General features: G+C 34.9%; 1 protein-coding gene across 1 annotated transcript in view; it reads left to right on the top strand.

Annotated features, from left to right (window-relative positions):
- The window catches only part of LOC149780789 (ATP-dependent DNA helicase Q4-like), a 292,890-nt gene that overhangs the window by 38,043 nt on the left and 233,628 nt on the right, over positions 1-21,219 (top strand). Inside the window, exons 13-15 of the mRNA XM_089937868.1 lie at positions 2,346-2,528; positions 7,253-7,427; positions 12,726-12,997. Of these exons, the coding sequence (XP_089793994.1) occupies positions 2,346-2,528; positions 7,253-7,427; positions 12,726-12,997 (630 nt within the window). The remainder of the gene's footprint in view (positions 1-2,345; positions 2,529-7,252; positions 7,428-12,725; positions 12,998-21,219) is intronic.

Genomic DNA, 21,219 nt, shown 5'->3' with positions numbered 1-21,219 from the left:
ACTATTGAAGACTTTTTATGGATGATAAGCTATTGCATTTGATAGTAAATCAGACAAATCATTAGCAGATCAGTGAGTAAATGGGGAAGACTTAATGGAGAACTGCCACATGAGAAAATGGGAGCCTATCACACCTGACCAGATGAAACTCTTTTTTGCATTGATTATTTCAATGGGTTTGGTAAATGAACGGCTGCTAATAATGTGATATCAACCCAATACTTCAGTAGAAAATGAGTAGGTATATATTTCTCACTATTCTGAGCAATTTACATTTGGCAGACAATGAGAACAATAAAGGTGACCTTTTATGCAAGATTTGCAGAAAGATTACAAAATCAGAAGTATTTGCCAAGGTTAATTCAGTGGATATGAACCTCAGTTTTGATGAGGCTGCCTGCTGTTGGAAAGGTCATCTGCAATTTCCAGGTTTGGTATAAAGCTGTTTCAGGTGTATAAGGCAAGCAGTGGATATTGTATTGGCTACCACATTTCCACTTGTAAAATGGATGGAGACCTGGACAATTACTGTGAAGGACTAGAACTAAATGTTAATGAGTTGACTCAAACCATGAAAATTGTGATTGGTTTATTCTGCAAGTGTGAGCTTTTGAATAAAGCACACAAAGCATATATGGATAAGTATGTACAACTACTATTCCTCACCTGAACTTTTTAATGAACTTGAATTGCAAAACACCTCTTAATGTGGAACCCTGCAAACTAATAGGGTAGGTGTTGCAGAGGCACGAAGGTTAAGAAAAACTAAACCAGGGTGAGTGTATTTTTCACAGAAAGGACAATTTACTAATGGTGAAATATCATGATAAATGAGATGTAAATATGATCTCCAGTTTTTATGAAGCAAATGTAGCAATCATCAGTAAGACAAATTGCATCTATAATGAAACCCACCTGTACTGTGGATTATGTGAAGCTCACCTGTATTGTGGATTATGTGAAGCCCACGTGTATTGTGGATTATGTGAAGCACATTGGAGGCATTGATTTAAGGGACCAATTTAATGAATACAATCCTGTGCTAATGAATACAAGAAAAGGTGGAGAAAAATATTTTTTCATCTGTTGAATGTATGTATTGTAAATGCCTATCAGTTGTACTTGAAATTCTCACCTGTGCAGAAGAAACAATGTCACTGTGGTTTCCCCATTTCATTAGTGAAGACTTTGGTTCAGGAAGCAGGAAAGGTGTCTGACGCTACTGAGAGGGGATTAAAATTTGCTAGTGAGCTTCCTGAATGCCTCTGGGAGGCATTTCCCTGAATTTATTTCAGGTGCACCTGGAGCTAAATAAGCACACACTGCACATGAATGCATTGCTTGTAATAAGAGAAGGAAGGACAGGGAGGGATTCTGAAAAAAGCTAACATCCTTCAGATGTGAGGCATACCAAGCGGCTTGTTGCCATTTTACCTGTATAGGCACCTGTATATACAAATATGATAAAGTTACTCAATGTAAATTGATGCTAATCATAAAGTTCAGATACTGCCCATTTTTTTTCATGTTACTTTTGTGCATCAATTATGTATAGTAATTAAAATACATGCAATTTAAAAGTAGAGTGCAGTTTCGTATCTTTTCTTAAACAATTGAGGGGTATTGTACTTGAAAACAATGTAGCACTTTAAAGGTTAAGTCAGGTTTGACTGTTTGTGTTTCCCGCCAATAACTTTGCAATGACTTATATAATGAAACCATGTATGTTATATCAATAGGACTTGGATCAAATTCAGTAGTTACATATATCATCTCCCTACATCATAAAACTTTACTCAACTCCAGGTCTTAGTCAAAATATTCTGACAAATAAGAATGCTTCATTTGTCATTTTTGGTCAGATTTTCAAAGTCTTGAGTAACATTTGTGACTCGTATGTTGAGTAAAGTTTATGAGAGATGACCTGGTCAAAATTTGTTTGATCTATGGCCCCTCTTTAGTGTAGGAGATTGGCTTTGGATCTTTAGGAAGGGTTTCTTCAATTAAACCAATGGTCTGCTGGCTCAGGGATGTAGAATAGGTCCAATCAACTATCTTGCATATCATTTTAGGGGCAACTGATGAAGTCTTGAGCTGCATTGATGCTGTTTAGTGTACCAGACTTGTGATCAAAATGTTTCGGGTTTGAATCTTACCATTAGATCAGCCCGGGTCAGCTACCATGGTGCGTATTGGGGTAATGTTTTTGACTCTAATTGCCTTGGCCCAAATGACATTGTGTTAGAGTTCTGTAAAACACTGACCCAAACCAAATCATTTATACCATATTTGTTGAGGCACCATGTCCAAGGACACATTTCTAGTAATATATGATGTATTGACAGGTTCTGCGTGAAAAGTTTGGAGTGCACTGTTTCCTGGGACTCACTGCCACAGCAACACTGTCTACAGCTGCTGATGTAGCCAAACATCTTCACATCTCCAATTTCCACAGTGCCACAGTTCGAGGGTCTCCTATGCCACCAAATTTACTATTGTCAGTGTCTTGTGATGATAATAAAGATGAGGTAATGTGGCTCACAGAATTTTCTTGTTAATAATTTTTTTAAATAACTTAGAAAGGAAAGTGATATAAATGGATATACTTATGGTAAAGTATATTCAGTATAGGGTGTATTTCATTCGGTATTAATTCAGTATAGGGTGGATTTCATTCAATATTAATTCAGTATAGGGTGTATTTCATTCAGTATTAATTCAGTATAGGGTGTATTTCATTCAGTATTATTTCAGTATAGGGTGGATTTCATTCAGTATTAATTCAGGAAAATGTCTGGAAAATATCCTGCATTTACTAATTTTTCTGATATTTAATAGCACCATACTTTTATGGTTACAGTCACTGATTAATAGTAATATGTTACTAAATGCATCGGACCACTTCATTGACCCAAGTGGATAGATTATCTGCCTCGGATGCAGGAGGTTGTGGGTGCGAACCCCATCTGAGTCATACCAAAGACTTTTAAAATGCGTACTAGCAGCTGCTTCACTTGGCACTCAGCATTAAGAGGCTAGTGTTAGAACTGGTCAGCCTGGTGTCAGGATAATGTGACTAGGTATGGCATGATGCCACATGTCTGCAGCATGATACCCCAGTGTTAGACATCAATATAAACTGCCACACTGCAGACATCATAGCAATATGACTGAAAAATTGTTACAGCTATGTTAAATATCCAAATCACAAACTGACACACATTACTACATGCATCAAAATGTGTACTGTGGAGGCAAACCTAAACCAGTATACTGTATTGTCAGGTTAGTTTGGAGACTAATGCTTGTCTTCAAAATAAAGATGTTTTTTTTCTATGACATTTTGAATCAATCACAGAATGACTTTTTTTTTTTTTTTTTGGTTGTTCAGATGGCATTGTCAGCACATTATTGGCTACATAATGCCAGGGGAATGTGAGATTTATCTTTCTCAGGGACTCACAAGCACATTATAAAGATAGGAAATTTTGATTTATCACAGGGTTTGACAAATTTTTATAAAAATCAGTTTGCCCCAAGGCATCAGAGTAAGATGACTGTAAAATTGAACTTGCTCCTGAGAAATTTGTGCAAGCTTCGAAAATAAGACAATTTAATTTTGCAGTGAAAGTTTACAGATAGGTCAAATAAAATATTTTTTGTTGGAATTGTTTTTATTTTATTTTGTAAATAAACAGGTTATTTTGTAATTGTGATTATATTTGTCAGAAGGCATGCTGACAAGCAGACCTTGTACAGATGATTCCAATATGCCATCAGATATGGTCACTGTTACTAAAAATAGAAAAGCTGAACCACCATCAAATATGGCCACTGTTACTAAAAATAGAATCATTTTTAAAATGAGTTCTTCTGAAGAACTGCTAAACAGAATTTGAGCAAATTTGAAATACATTGCACTGCTGCTAACAATAGAAAAACCTTAAGCAACTTGTCAAACATTTCTAAACAGAATTTGATGAAAGCATACTGTCAATAAAGGTATTTTAGTTTTGAACAAATTATGCCAGCTTAACAGCAAATACAAACGAAAATATAAAAAAATTGATAAACCTTGATACAGTTATTTTCATAACTTATGTGAACTTAAGAATTGGAAGTAATTGTATTGAAAATATTCTAGTAGTGTACATTTCTTAGCCAACTGCATTTGCTTTGGTCTGTTAGGTGGGTGATAACTATCAATCCCACATTTGACTCTAGTTTAAATGTAGTTATTTTCAAAGTAACAGTTGTTTTTCACCAATGAATCTATCCCTGTAGAAATGTGTTGTTTCAAGTGACTTGGCATTTGAAAAAATGATTTAAATTCCTCATTGTAGCATATAAATAGTGATAAGAAAGTAGCATTTGATTTTCTAAAATGAATCTATCGATTTAATGTTTGTAGAAAGGAGTAGTTTCAGTTATTTTGGTATGGGTGTAACATATACTTACCGATAAGAAAATGGGATGTGTTTCAAGGTGGATAAATTTTTATGAATGGCATATGAAATCTGGTGTTAATACATGGATTTAACCACATTCTTATGTATTAGTATAAAAACACACCTGGTCATGAATGGCATTTAAAATACAATGTTAATACATGGCTTTCACCATATTCCTACACATTAATATAAAAACACACCTAGACATGAATGGCATATGTAATCTGATGTTAATACATGGATTTTACCACATCCATACATATCAGTATTAAAACACACCTGGTCATAAATGGCATATAAAATGTGATGTTAATACACAGATTTGACCACATCCATACATATCAGTATTAAAACACACCTGGTCATAAATGGCATATAAAATGTGATGTTAATACATGGATTTGACCACATCCATACACATCAGTATAAAAACACACCTGGTCATAAATGGCATATAAAATGTGATGTTAATACATGGATTTGACCACATCCATACACATCAGTATAAAAACACACCTGGTCATGAATGGCATATGAAATCTGATGTTAATACATGGATTTGACCACATCCATTGTGAAGAGAGTCCGACACCTGTATGTGGAGCGGCATGGGGCTGATACAAGGTATATAGGGACACTGATAACCAAAACTTGATAAGTCTGATCCTGAGGATTGCTATGATAACAAACATCAGCCAGTACTCCAAACATGCACCGTAGGAAGCAGGTATGAAGTATATGGGCATAATAGTTGAGTACATTGAAGTACTGACACAAATTTGGGGTCAAAGGCAAAGTTGTGAATGCATGAAACTTGGCAAAAGCCCAAACAAAGTGAAGGGAGCCCTGTGACTATGGAACAGTGTGACTGTAATGAAGGCCCCCAAAAGAGTAAAAAATGAGGCGACACTCTGCAGAATACCAATCTTATAGATCCCAATTCCTCCGAGAGGCTGATGAGTCTCTACAGATGTGCATCAGCATTTCTATCCAGCTCTTCCACATCCACAGTGATTAGAATAGATGCCAACACCAAGAAAAAAGAGAAAACAAGACAACATGGTATCAGAACACCAAGTCAAGCATCTGCTACTACCAATAATAATAAGAGGGAGACCCCATTGTCTTGTTATGTATATTTAATTTGCATTGTTTGTTAGGTTGTTTTTTTGTTGTTATATGCAATGGGTTATGTAAAATTATATTTTGTATTTGACTTTGTCGAAAATCAAGTTCATTGTCTTCATGACCAAAATCATTGACCTTTTTTATTCTGTAAACGGCTAATACATAGCTAATATTTTCTCTATGAGTGTGGGTTTAATATTAGGATAATTATCAATAGAAGTAAACATATTCATCTTGGTCTGAGTCAAGGGCATTATGTTTACAATGTTCTTTATTAAAATTTTTGTAACAGAATCGCCGTCAATGGAATTTTCTATTAAGTAATAGTTTTTTTAAGTAGAAAATGTGTCCTAGGTCAAGTATAGGGCATTGTAATCTTGTTTAATGGGAAAATTATTTATTTGTGCTATAAGATCTTAAGGCAGAATCATTTGTTGTGTCCAGTCTTTGATTTGGGCTGAAATTATTTAATTCAAATTATTCTTCTCTGGAAATACAAAGTGCTCAATAATATTCTTGGAAAGAGACATTTACTGGAAATTATAGTGAATTCAGACAAGGAAACCTGGGATTATTTTACAATGATTTAACAAAAGACTGTTGGCGCAGCATAGCAGTGCAGTCCATTAGAACATTAGTACATTTGAGACTACAGGCCACTATAGGCACATCAACACCATCAACATTGGAAATTATTTAGAATACCACTAAAGTTTATTCAGAACTTTATTCATTAGGACTGTTAGTAATTCTGTGATTATCTGGGATTTAATTTGCAATATCATAAGTTCTTTTTATATTTTCACTTTGTATTCTAGGGAAAGAAGTTATTGAATTTTACAAAGCTTGTTGCTTCTCACTCTTTTCTATTACTTTAAGACCATAGAGTCATGATAGTTTTAACTCTTTAACCAACCTGACCACAACATAAATTGTTTCACTATCAGATAATAGAAATCATCCAATCTGATCCAGAACTCTTTAGTAGCAACATTAAATGGAAAGATAGAGAACTTTATTGGATAGACTAATTACGTAATATACAGGTGGTAGGTTCGTTGTCTTAGTTTAAATGGCAGTCAAGGCATTTTTAATTTTGAGGGAAGAGGGCAAAGCCCAGAGTTTTCAAATCCTTCCTTGAATGCTCAAGTAAATTATATGTGACTATTTTTACATGATCAATTACTAAAAATGAGAATATATATCAAATGTTTACCTAAAGATTTTAAACAGAGAATAGACAGTATGTGTGCATAGGGTGTAAGTCTAATGTTATAAAAGTCGCATGTAGGAATTGCTTGTAAGGAGAATGATATATCATGGTGCTGCTGCCTTGGGTCTAAAAAGGATAGTCCAAATTGGAAGCTTTTTTTAAAGTGTCATTGCTATATTTTTGAAGGAAGTTTATATTGATGGATTTTGCTTGCTTTTGATTTCATCTGAAACAAATTTAGTTGGAAAGTATATTTTTAATAATTTCCTTTAGGTTTTGGGAGGACTTGTAGTCTTTGAATTTCACATATACATGATGTCGATACTTATTGTATTTTGTATCTTTATTGCATGTGGCTTGCAAAATCTTAGAATAATAAAAAGCAAAATGATTTACTTGTACTCAGTGTTTAGGGTAAATTAAAGAACTATTAATCGAATACTGTTGTCACAACTTTCAGGCTTTGTTGGGTTTGCTGCAAGGGGAGAGGTTCATCAGGTGTAACTCCATTATCATCTATTGTACTCGTAGAGAGCAGACGGATCGGGTTGCCACATTAATAAGGACTTGTCTTAACAAGGGACAGCAACAGTCCTTAAATGTTGAAGACAGACAGGCAGGCAAGAAAGGAAAAAGTATGTGATTTTTATTGGCTGCATTACATTCATATTAATTTCATCCGATTCTCTCAGTAACAAGATATATGGATGCCATTTTGAATTGCATGTAATATTCCATTCAGATAATAGAATTATATACATTTTATTGCCACAAAACTAAACACACAAATGACAAATGACATTTTAATTGCTAAATTTATGTATTTGTTGTGAAAGTCAACAATATCAACTTTAACCTTACAATAAACGAAAGTATTGGCTGTCATAAAGGTTTGAATTCATTCTAAAAACTTTTATTCAATAAGAGATATTAGGCTAAGCATTGGGAAACTGTTTACGACTATTTACGAAGAAAATAAATGCCACGAATATTAAATGCATCTCCCTGCACAGTAAAATTTTGATATCTCCGGGATCAGTCACCAAAAACCTGACATCACTAAAATGACTTGGTCAGTCCTAAGCTGTACTGATTAGTTGTCCATACTCATAATTGGGCCGATTATTGGAACAATCGGTATAATCGGTATCGGTAGAAATAATCAGTATAAGCAAATTTCCAAAATATAAATTTTATCATAACATTCATCTTGACATGGCTTGAATTTTAAATCAGAATTAAATAGTGGAAATTAAGGAATAAACATTTGATTTGTGGGTTATATGAAAGACACTATATTCTTAAAAGTAAATACTTTTTATCATGCTTGCCAGGGCACAGTTGTTTAACACTCATCCCAATCACAGGCCTCGTGTGATTGTTGTGTATATTATTTTCCACATACACCACTCCCTTGATAACTCACGCCCTGATAACTTGCAAACCTTCTTATAACGCGGTGTCAGGCATGGATCCCATTTTTTAAACCCGAAAATACCCCAAAAATGTATCCCTATTTGTTGAACTTAAGAAAATCGCAATCAAATTGGTAACGGAAATTTTGATGTATTGCTCGTTTTATCGTTGAAAATGGTAGATAGGACCTGGAAATTTTAATCAACACTATGAAATATAAAATTTAAAAATAGCTCATGCAATCTTTTACATTTTCTTTCCAAACAACATTCCTAGTACACCGCAATCAACAATATGTAAGGAAATTTTGATCAATGAAAATGTCACTTACGCCGAGTGGAGGCAGTACTTTAATAAATAAATACAAATTAAACAATTTTTTTTATCAACTGAAATTTGTGTTCTAGTTCCGTCTTTTAGTTCCTTTTAAGTGTAATCGTCATAAATGCAATGTGTCCTCTTGTAATTAAACATAAAATTCGTCAATCTACCATAACAGCTATGTCCGCGAGCATTTCTCTGATAACCTAATTAAGTGCCGCCCGTGTTTTGATAACTGACTTGTGGAAGTATTTGTTGTATTCTTGCACTGAATTAAAAGCTGGCCTCCTTTGTATCATCATGTTAATTATGTCTTTTGAATTAAAAAAGGAGGTGGAATAAAAGAAAAGTTACAAGGCACAAAAATCGGACTAACTTAAAATCTAGCATCCTCGGTCGTATGTCGGGTGAACTCACTTCATTTGTTCAGTTGAACACTGTAATAAACGTTACTGTGTATGTAACAGAAACTACCTTAAATTAACCAACTCTTTCATAACTGTGATCAAAGATAACAAGGCAGCCAAGCAAAATGAATACTAAGTAAAATATGGAGCTTGATTTCACAGATACGGACCATTTGTGAGCAAGCGAGTTTCAGAGAATTCTTGAACTGGCATTTAGAGATATCCTCATGGATGATAAGAAATTTCATTATTACTTCCACTGAAATCACAACAATAACATTGTACTAATTGAACAATAAAAAATTGAGTTTCGATGTAAACGTGTCATGAAGTAAATGTCGCATGTTTTTGAAAAAAAGGAATCTTGTTTGGTGGTGTATCAACAGTTAGTCTAGTTCCCAAATTATGGACTACCGATTTGGCAAGATGCTATTAAACACCACTACGGGAACCAGTCTCATCAAGAAAACAAAAAGCAGTGACGTAATACACAGATTTTTCGCGTACATGTGATAGTTGTTCAAACCAGTTGGAACGATCTTTCATGATGGATATTTTGAAGAAAAAAATGTTATTTAAAAAGAATAACGAACAGCTTCATTAGAAAAAGTGCATTATTAAAAATTATTATTGACGTGATTGCTCCCCCCTACGGTTTTTTCGATGTCAAAGTGAATTTTTTTCAATTTTTGGAGGTCTCTTGGTAACTCGCGCCTCACTTATAGTGCGGTCTATGTTTGTGGACCCCATTGTGCACGAGTTATCGAGGGAGAGGTGTAATAGTTTTGTAAGAAACTATTATTTAGATAATGACATTTTAATACTAAAACCCTATGATCGTACTTTGCAATGTAAGATAATTGATGTATAATGTGACCGTCGATTTCGCACATTTAGGAATTAAATGCCCCCCTTTTTTATGGCTAGCTTCAGAAAGTACATCTCTGTCAACCAGGAGTACAGAAATTTATTTTTGCCACGCTTTACATGCTTTGCTTGTTTGTGAGTGAATTGCTTCCTAAATCCCGGGAATGATCACTGAATGCTGTAGATTTTTTCTCGGCAAGCAAATTATGATCTCCATTCCCACCAATGAAACTTACATGAGTCAACTTGACCTGGCATTACTGTGCCATATATACAGTAGTCCCCCTCTTATAAGGCCACCCCTAATGCAGCAGGGAAATGGCCATATAATGCGGGTGGCCTTTCTAGAGCGGGATGACAAGTGCGAATAGTACATGCATATGAAGAAAGTCACAAGTATGTTTAATTTTAAATATTTAATATTTTCATTAAAAAATCACATGCATGATGTGAAATAAATGTAAAACAAACCGTGTCTTCATTCTGAAAAGAATGCTATGAATAACCATTGATATAGTTTTAAAACTGTCTTTATAATTATGTTACAGATCACATCATCTGTCACTTTGTTGGTAACAGTCTAAAAAGCAAACCAGTCTCGTCACATTAAAAATATCCTTGCTGTCATATCCCCTGCATATATCGTTTAGTCTTTTGTTCCAATCTTCGACAACTTCATTATTAACATCAGCTGATTCTCCACTAAGGACAGAACACTTAATATTGTGTCGCACTTGAAATCTGTGCAACCATCCATTACTTGTGGTAAAGTTGTCATATCCCAATTCAACTGACAAAATTGTTGCTTTTTCTTGTCATTCAAATCAGAATACAAATGTCTCCTGGCTCAAACAATCTTCCTTTCTCCATCCATTTCACCTTCCCACTTCTTCAGAATTGTTTCATTATCGTTCACGATATTGTTTATCTGAGTCTTCCCAACATTAGTTTTCTGCAAGGATCCTCGACGACCCCCCCCCCCGTCAGTTGAATTACTTTCACTTTCTCTTCTAAACTGATAATTTTTCTTTTCCTCGATGACATGTTGATCTTTTTGCAGTAAGTTATTCATGTTGCCAACTACAATACTGATAAAACAATTTTGTATGTATCTAAACAAATTGCCGTGTGTTTTTTAAGGAAGTGATCTTGTCACGTTATTCGTTAGACGCAGTCTGGTACCCTATTGTTTTTATACATTTCTTTACACTAAGTGAGAGAAGCCAAAATGGTTTCGATATGTACCATTAACATCATGCAGATTTGACCACATGGCCGTTAGGATTTGTAATTTTGACAATTATTGTCACTAGTAATAGCCACTGATTATCAAAGTGAACAGGCTCAACATCTTACTAAGGTAAGCCATAAAGGCTATCGGACCATTTTCCTGCTGACTTGGGTATTGTACATCGATACTGCCACTTCTCAGCTGTTACTACTGTTCAATAATTGTAATCTTAACAATTATCAGTGACTAAACTGGACATCTTATGATAACACAGCAGTAAGGCTAATTGGATTACATGTACGTACCCTTTTATTTGGATTAAAATTTGAGTCTTTCTCAGTTTTTATGGAATAAATTTGGCTTCTCGTGAGGCGTAAATGATATAATATTAACCTTAGTGGTAAATGTACTTTACTCAACACTTCTTTCAGTAACGAAAACCTGACATCAGGGAAAAAGAAATTGGATTACTTAACACACATTATGAATAAAATACTGGTTCTGGATACATATTCAAATAAAATGTGGCCGCTTGAGGGGTAAATTTTATATTATTGCACTGATATGCTGGCTGCTGGTTGCGTTAGCCAGGTGGCCTTTCGCGAGAGGTACTTTTGAACACAAACTCATCAGTGCCAATGGATTCTGGTCTTAAGGAGCGGGTGGCCGCTGGTCAGGGGGACCGTTCAAGAGGGGGACTACTATATAAGCATTGATTACCATCATCAAATTAAAAGAAAGAATGAAGAAACATATCACACCGCATATGTGCTCCCCCAAAAACTGATTCAGAATAAATATGTTATTTAGTAAAGAGTTTTATTTGCATATATAACAATAAGAAATAAGGTGGGATATAAAATGTGGGAAATAGTTATCATATGTTTGGTGGCTTGAGACCACATTTGAACAGTTAACATAAATCCACACCCATTTTAGGCATTGATAGTTATAACTAAAAAAGGGCATGGTTTACTTGCCAATCAAATGCTAGTGCTTTCACTAACTGTAGAACAGGCGGTTTCTTGAAATAATCGGTCTCATAATCGGTATCGGCAATTTTAATAATCGGCTATACACGGTATCAGCATAATTGGCAAAAAGTGACATTGGTACAGCTTTAGTTAGTCCCAAAGTAAAACTTCTATTTACCAGACCCTGGCATAAAATGTAAGCCAACAATATTTCAGGTATTCAAAGCTGTACCAAATTTTGAACTCTCTACATATATTTAAGTATTTTCTTTTTACTTACATTGTCAATTTCAGATGGTCACTGCTTTCTGGATTCAACTGGTAGTACTTCCAGATTTTACTTCAAGATTGTTGTATTTTTCCCCAGCGTCATCCCCTCCTTATGATATCTCTATTCCATTCCAGATATGACATATGGAGATTGCCTTCTTGATTAGATACAAGGTCACACATTGTGTTATAATCAGATTTTTCCCGTAAGGAATACATCCTATTGCATCTTCCACTTTCCTCTTTCTCATTGCATTTCATTATTTTGGACTATATCGGTCAGATTGAAAACAAAAAGTTTAATTAAAATTGTTCTTTTCATTTTTTGATGTTTTCATTTTGCACTGTTGGACCAGAATTTTTTTTTAAAAGGAGATGAAAAGTGTTTGTATGAGGATTGAAAAAATATTGAATTATGAAATATGTATTATGTTGTAAATCTTTCAGAAAAACAAAGCAGGTCTTTAGAGTGGGATGCTGAGAGTTACCATGCTGGCCTGACTGCATATCAGAGAAAGAGGGTCCAGAATGCCTTTATGTCTGGTCGGCTGAGGGTAGTGGTGGCCACAGTGGCATTTGGGATGGGTCTGGACAAGGCAGATGTACGTGCCATCATTCACTACAACATGCCAAAGAGCTTTGAGAGTTATGTGCAGGAGATTGGACGAGCTGGAAGAGATGGCCAGCTTGCACATTGCCATCTCTTTTTGGACTCAGAGGTTAGTTGCTATATATAACATCTTTCATATTGCACAAGTCACAGATTGAAGATCAACGTTTGATTTTACTGATCAGATGGAAATGGGCCAAAATTTCTTCTTCAAATACATTTTCCAAACTAATTTGCCAGAATGTTTGAACTTCCTTTATTGGGAGAATCAGCCCTCCAATAAAAAAAAGATGTTACAAAATGATGCTAGAAAAATATTTATTATGTTTTAGTGCTTGAAGGTACTTGAAACTAGTATTAGATAATGCTGCAGAAAGCCCATGACTTCTGTTACAACTCATGTTTTAGTGGAGTAGTCTCCCCTATTGCATGGGACCTTTTGAGAAATACCTTATTTGCAATTTTTGTCTGTGGTAAGGAGTATGATCATGCTTGCATTTAATGGGTACATTGCGTACAATGTCTGTTATTATTATTAGTATTATTATCAAGATTAGGTATTCTTGAAAAAACCGATTTTACAAAAATACATTATCCAATCATAATTGAAAGAGGAGATCAGAGAAGGAAGAAGTGGTACATGCTTTCTGTCCATCATTCTCATTTTGAAGACCTGCATTAAGCTTGATGTCAGTAGTTTTGCATTCTGGAGTGCCTGACCCAAGCATTGTTCCAGTAATGTCATGGTGTCGTAATGGAGATTCAGTGGTTGTTTGTTTACAGAAGATGGCCAGGCAAAGTAAAACTTGTCTTTTAGTTTGTGGAAGGTGGTGGTATAGGTATTGGTGGGTGTGTGTTTGGACAGCTTTGGTTCAAGTTTTTTCCAACACGTTTATGTCATTAACCCCTTACCATATTAACACCCATTTTAGAATGTAATATAATCGGACAATTCTCTTCTGATAGTACCACTCCTACTTCAGGTTGGGGCTGTTGGGTCAAAAATCACATTTTAGTTAAGTTGTATGGTAAAAAAAGAGGTTTTTGCTTATATCTTTGTAACCTCTATACTAAATTTGCTTCATATCTGGAATGCAATAATATACTATACCCAGTTTCACATTATTAGAGGTGTGTGGTATTCTTATTATCTGTAAACTGGTTTACGGCCATATATTTTCCGTGGTATGTACCATGGTAATTTCTCACTGTACCAGTAGATTTCATCAGTAATGAATGTATGGAAATTTGTTTGTATTCTTGTTATAAATTTAATGCTATTAAGAACAAGTTTTCATTTTACATGACAAAATAACTCAAAAAATTATTAATTTTTTCAAAACAGGTTTATTTGCCCCAAATTAATTTTATGTATTACAAATATAATTATATTCATGATTCTTTAATAGAGATTCTGCTAGAGTTAGGCCATTACCAGCACTTTATTCTGGCAAATGATGGATAAAGTCAGTACAAGGCAAACTTTTACTGGTACAAATGCTGATCAGCCAGTATCATGAATACATGGTTTATCATTTACATAAAGTGGGGAAAATTATGTTGTAAATAATACTTTAGAGAAAGAAAATGAAATGACTGGTTTCTGACCTTTACATGAGCTGTATTGATAATACACAATGTCACAAATAAGCACAACAGTAGTGTAATCCTAGTCTGAAATTCCTCCAACCCTTTCCACCTCATATTAGATATTTTGACATTGATGGCATGGTGGTGATTTAGGTTAGCTGCTTAATAGCAGCCTAGCAAACTTAACGACCATACGTCAAGCCATACCTGCATGAAATGAATGGAATGATTTTTTCCCCTCAAAAATTGTGATTATAATATTTATTGTCTTCAATTTGCTGATAGATAAGATGAAACTACATGCATTGACGCCATATGATCTGTTAATTTCCATTCGCATTGCTTGTCACATGGCTAAACCAATCTTGCAACCTATATCATTTGTCCAGTAGTCACATGATAGCAACAACAAACCACTATCCAATGTTCTTGTGCAAAAAATTCAAAAATGTTAAATGAAAATCACAAAGTTTGTGAAAAGAACTAAATTCTACTTAATTCTCAACATATTCCAAGAACAATGACCAAAAAGAAAACTTTCACTCTCATTGCAACCTGGAGTAGACCAGTTTCATCAAGTAGAGAGCTCATCAATGCAGTTGTCATATGATACCAACAAAAACATTGCTGACAAGTGCTCTATGTTTCATGAATCTGGCTTTATCCAGGCGGTGGTGAATTCTAGCTTTTCGATAGGCCAATAGGCTATCAACCCATACCATAACATAAATGTCAAAATATCTAAATTGGTGTGTTACGGGTCAGAGGAAACTCAGACTACATAATCCCATGCCACTGTTGCCACTGTAAGGCAGAATTTTACCATATTTATATACCATTATGCCACTTGAATCCATCAAAGAGATAAGCAAACTCTTCTTCTGGTGCTGTGTTGCTGTTGTCAATCACTGATCAAAATTGGTGGTGGTATGGGACTGTAATGGTATGAAAAGAATAGATCAGCTTCTGACAGACTTTGATGTTGAGACAGTTATCTTTCAAGACTTAAAACACATTTTACTGTTTATTGGTATATGAATATTGATAGTCTCATTTTCTTTCAGTAGAAGGACAAATCTCACTGTTAAAACCGATATATACTGGTGTTGCGGAATCTCAGTTTAATCACTAATTTGACACGTGTCACGTTTGCCAACCTTGTGGCCAAATGGTATGTTTTTAAAGATTTTCAGTTCAAATCCTGATTTTGAAATATTTGAGATTAATACTAAAAAAATGATGTCAGTTATTAGTTATTTTCTAGCATATGGTAATGTGTTAAGGACATTGATTCATTTGTAGTGTATATTCTCGTTTATAAGTTAGCCTTTTTTAAATGAGCATTTGATTCGTGCAGAGTATGTGTCACCTGATAAGCATGTCATACAAAACAGTTTGATAAAATAATAATAATGTCCAACATTCAAGATGTTTGCCGTTCACAGAAATACTGTGAATTCAAATATTTTTTCATTTCTTTGCCACTATTCCCATTCAAAAATGTGTATATGGTATGCACTTTGTTTATGTATTTCATGACGGTATTCATTACACATTACTTGTACCTAAAGTTATTCAGGTTTTAAAATATTATGGGTAAATTAATTACTATTCATTACAAAGTGAAGTATTTGTTAATGCTGCCAGCCATGGGTATATACTAGTAAGTGTATTACTTCCATTTTTTTGCAAGTCCTATCAACCTGTAATTGTATTATTATTGTGTTTTTTCTGTATAAACAGTTTGTTTGATGAAATTAAAGTTTTGAGTTAGGTTGTATTTCCTTAGTTAGATCTCTAGTTCCCAATAGATATTTCCCAAGTTTTCTGCTAGTGCACCTGACCTGATAAGCCCTTGGCTTGTAAAGGAAGCACTCTTGTTTTAAAGTTGACAATTCTTTTGATTGAGTCACAAATTTAGTACATGTACTTGTTTGGTGCCAAGTATAGTTCTACATCTACCAGTGAATATTTGACCTTAATACCATTCAGCTTGTAAAGGCAGCACCTACTTTCTTTTCCCATGTGACAACCCTTTAATCAAGTCACGAACTTAATACTTGCTCAGTGCCATGTACATTTCTACATCTTACAGTATTGTTTGACCTTAATCCTGTTTAGCTTGTAAAGGCAGCACTCTCTTTCTTTTCCTACGTGACAACCCTTGATTGAGCCATGAGCTTGATGCTTGCTCTGTAGAAGAGGGTGTTTTCTTGAACTCCCTGTGATCTTGCCACACATTTGACACATGTTTAGTTGCAGCCTAATAGATTTCACTGACTGCATATTCAAAGTGTTACTTACCCAGGCTTAGTTTCCACATAAGCACCCACATATAACTGTGAAGCTAAGGAAACAGGGTTGGAAGATATTTAAGATGACTAGATCATGATTGTTTACAATGACAAGATGATGATAAACAGTTTCAGAACTTTATGAGACAGTGAGGATGAATTCTTGGACTTTGTACCATATGACAATAGATACTGACATTTATAGGATTCATGGAATGAAAAAAAAAGTGGACTTAACATTCATTGCTTATTTGTAAGACATGTAGAATTAAAATATTATGGGATATTCTGAATGGGATCGTTCTGAACATTTTTATACCAGTATGTGACCTATAATTGAATATAATATCTAGTATACTTTTATTTTCTAAGTCAGCTTGATATCCGCATCTTTAATGGAAGGTATGAAAATCAGTCTAGCATCACAAGAGTCCAATATTGTAGTGGCAAAGCATAACTGCTTCCCAGATGGCCTAGCAAACTTTAAATGTAGTTAGATCAAGTAATACATGCATGAAATTGATATGAAAATTACTTATTTTCTCAGAAATTGTGAGTATTAAAATCGTTATGTTTTTAATCTGCAGAAAGATGAGATATCACTATGGCGTTGATAAAATGTGATCTGGTACTCGAGATTTGCTTTGCTAGTCGCATGAGTACACAAATCTAACAACCCACATTTTCAAATGTTGTAGAGACATTTTGTTTTTAAAAAAATGATATTCGCATACTGGTTGTAATTATAAAAAAATTAAGAACACAAAATTTTTCATATTTTTATATTCCGAGAACAACTTCTGAAGTTTTGTTTTATCACATGACTGCCATGTTGACATGTGCTCTCTGCTTGATAAATCAGACTGGCAGGATTGCTGGTTTTTACAAAAAGTATCTGACTTTTCATTTAATATAATTGAATTTCTGTACAATAACATTAAAAAGGAGTTTTTGTTGTATCACATGACTATTGGACTTCCAATATCATTGTTTGAGATTTGTGAAGTTATGTGACTAGTAATGCAAATGGCAAGTACCGGGTGAGGTTTCATCTATGCCGTAGTTTCGTCTAGTCTGTCAGAGATTTAAGATAAAACGATTACAATGCTTGCCATTTTTGAGAAAGTAAATAATTTTCCTGTCGATTTCATGCAGGTATAAGTTGATATAACAGAAGTTTAAATTTTCTAGGCCCGCTGGTAAGTGACTGCCATATGCCATATGTTGCTACCGCACGGTGGTGGCAAATTCCAAATTTTGTATTTGCAATTGCAATGACCCCACACCCCAACCTAAATGTCCAAATATGAAAAATGAGGTGGGAATATTTGGAGGAAACCCGGATTAGAAAACGGACTGCTATTTGTTTTAAGTCAAATTTGTAGTCCAAATTGTTGAATCTTAGAGCTGAATTGAGAAATTGTCGTCCCTTGTATTATATATTAAAAAATGATATGAGCCCCTGTATCAGTACAGGTTGGGGCACTGGTTTAGTGTATTCCAGAAAGACAAGTTGATTTGACAGAAAATTCAGTCCTTGTTTATACAACACTATATAATTTTGAAGGTCTTTTGTCAAAATTTAAATCAATCCTTTTCGAAAATGTTTTTTAAATGATGGATTTTTGACCAGATCGTCTTAAGGAGATTAAGTTGTTTGAAAAATCTTGTTTGGGATTTTATTGGCACAGATAAATTCATGGTCAAACTCTTTTTGTTACAAGACAAGATTCTAATTATTTGCTTTTATTGTTTTTTTATACTGTAATGTGAAATGTTTACTTTCTATAAGATACATATGTATATATATAGATGTATATTGTTATAGAATTCTTTAGAATTAAAAGTTTGAAAGGAAACAAAACTAATTTATGTTCATTATGTTGTTCCCACTTAGCAACACAATGCAGATCAGCAAAATAGTGTTAGAATTTTTATTCTGTACATTGAAATGAATTTACATGCCAATTTCTAGGAATATAATCAAACTTGTTTCGTGTGATACATTTTGTGGTTTTGTACATGATCATCTTTTCTGACTTAGATGTTTTTGAAAGTCTTGAAAAAGAAACATCTTTAGATTTAGAAAATGCATGTTTTATAATCTAAAATGTTTTTTAATTCCATTCAGTAATGGTCATATGTGAACCTTGAAAAATAATTACTTTCGTCCTGGAAAAACCCTGGAAATGATCTGGAAATTTATCTTTAGAAAAGCGTGGGAACCATGTGCAAGCTTGGGTTGTTAAGTACATTATGTCAACCCCACCCCAACCACCAATTTTCAACATGAAATCCCTAAGAGTTGTGCACCGTCAGCTGCATCAAGAAGTTACAGGTGGATCCCTAATTGATAAGTAGTCTCATTACAGTAAGATCAAAAGCTGGTTGGCAGATTTATGCCAGGCTTGAGGTCATGTCATTTTAATGGTAAGTTTATATCAGTAATTTGCATGTATGTATTGCCATTGCTGGAACTTGAATATTCTATCATAATGGTAAAATCAAATAGTGTATACATGTGTTATGACAGATTTGTCATTGTTAAGTGAATATTCCACCAAAATGAATGTCACTGTAACAAGGGTTGACTGTCACTTTGTGAGATTATTGGTTACCCTCCACTCCGCAATCAAACAATTTCATATATCTTTTCTGAGCAGTTGTGTGTAAAATAGTGCGAAGATTAATAATACATATTATTATTAATTATTAATAATACCGTAATAAAGTTGGAGAATGCGCATTTGGTTATAGATCCCCATTTTAAGGAATTCTTGGATTTGTATGATTACTTGTGTGATTATTTTAATTCGGCGCAATGGAAATATCCTTAGCCCAAAATAATGAGCCAGTTACTTGGAGTAAACGTCATGGAGTGAAGTGTTAGTGAGTTTCCATGATGCCATGGTTCACTAGTAGTGAATTCAGGCCAAAACCGAATGAATGTCCCTAGAGTAAGATAATCCATATTAAAATCTGTTGGTGTACATTGGTGGTGTTACTGCAGAGGCAGTATTTTTGGTAGGAAACCGGTAAATTACACAAAGGAATAAATAGGAAGGGACTTGGCAGATACTGTTTATGTTGCCATGGGGGCAAATGTGGTGCAGTTATATTGGCAAAATGTGCCTGGAAAGCATACATTGACTGGCCTAAGATGGCGGAGTTAAAATAGTTCCCAGTGGTAGGGGATACTCATATATTTTCTAAGGCGTGAATGGTTGGCGGTACGGAAACCTGATGAAGATAAACCATGCAGATGTGTGGTTGATAGATATTTGGCAGGTTGTTTTACCTGTGGTCTTGCATTAATTAAAATAAAATTTAGGTATAGAATGGACACATCAGGCTTTCTAATTTACAAATGAAGTTGTATGGACATCTTTGGAAAGTTGTGGTAAACTTATGACTTCTAGTGGGAATTGCGCCAGGGTTTGACAACCGCTTGGTCAAGTAAAGTAACAATACATATGATTTCATAACTGATGACTTCAGCTGTTATGATATTGTTTTATTGGAGATTACAAGTACTTTTTATGTAATAAGTAATTCAGTCAGTTCTGATTTTTCAGATGGGTATATATGTACCATATGTACTTGCTTATAAGAAGAGTTCAACTGCAAACTGAACAAACCTAGATCTGCCATTGCATAATGTGCTGGCAGATCAGGGTCTATGCAGTTTGTTAGGAGTAATCAGTAAAACAAACAACATATACCCTGATCTGCAGGTGCATTATGCTATGGCAGGTTAGGGTCTGTGTTTGCAGTTGGTCTTGTCTTATAAGTGAGTATAGACAGTATGTGTTTTTGTACTTGCATAGCAGTACAGTAATATACTAAAATGTCAGGTCCAAAGAAGTAAACTTAACACATTTTCAAAGTAATGTAATGTTTACTGTAAATACTCACTCATAAGTCAGTCGTTGTTGTTGTTGTTGTTGTAGGGTTTAACGCCATTTTTCAGCACACGATAGGCTATACATGGCGGCCAGTATTAATGGTGGAGGAAGAACCCTGAAAAACCCAGGGAAGAACCACCGACTCACGAGAAGCTACTGGCAGGCTTTCCCACGTACCCACGCTAGCCGAGCCTTGGACTCGAACCCACGCAGACAGAGGTGAGATGGCAGTGATCCGTAACGGAGAGCGCTTTAGACCACTCGGCCACTCGGGGCCCCCCATAAGTCAGTCAGATCCAACTGAACCGCTTCGGTGGCCTAGTGGTTAAAGCGTCCACCTCAGATGCAGGAGATCACGGGTTTGAACCCCGACCGAGTCATAAATAAGACTTATAAAATTGGTACTAACAGCTGCCTCGCTGGGCACTCAGCATTAAGTGGTTTGTGCTAGGACTGGTTGGCCTGGTGTCGGGATAAATTGACTGGGTGGGACAAGATGCTACATGTCTGTGGCATGATGCCCCAGTGCTAGACATCACTAT

Source organism: Sinohyriopsis cumingii, chromosome 16 (assembly GCF_028554795.1).
Source record: "Sinohyriopsis cumingii isolate HCF-2022 chromosome 16, ASM2855479v2, whole genome shotgun sequence".
NCBI classification, from domain to species: domain Eukaryota; kingdom Metazoa; phylum Mollusca; class Bivalvia; order Unionida; family Unionidae; genus Sinohyriopsis; species Sinohyriopsis cumingii.
The sequence above is the reverse complement of the archived record's forward strand: the minus strand, read 5'-3'. Positions and strand labels throughout refer to the sequence as shown.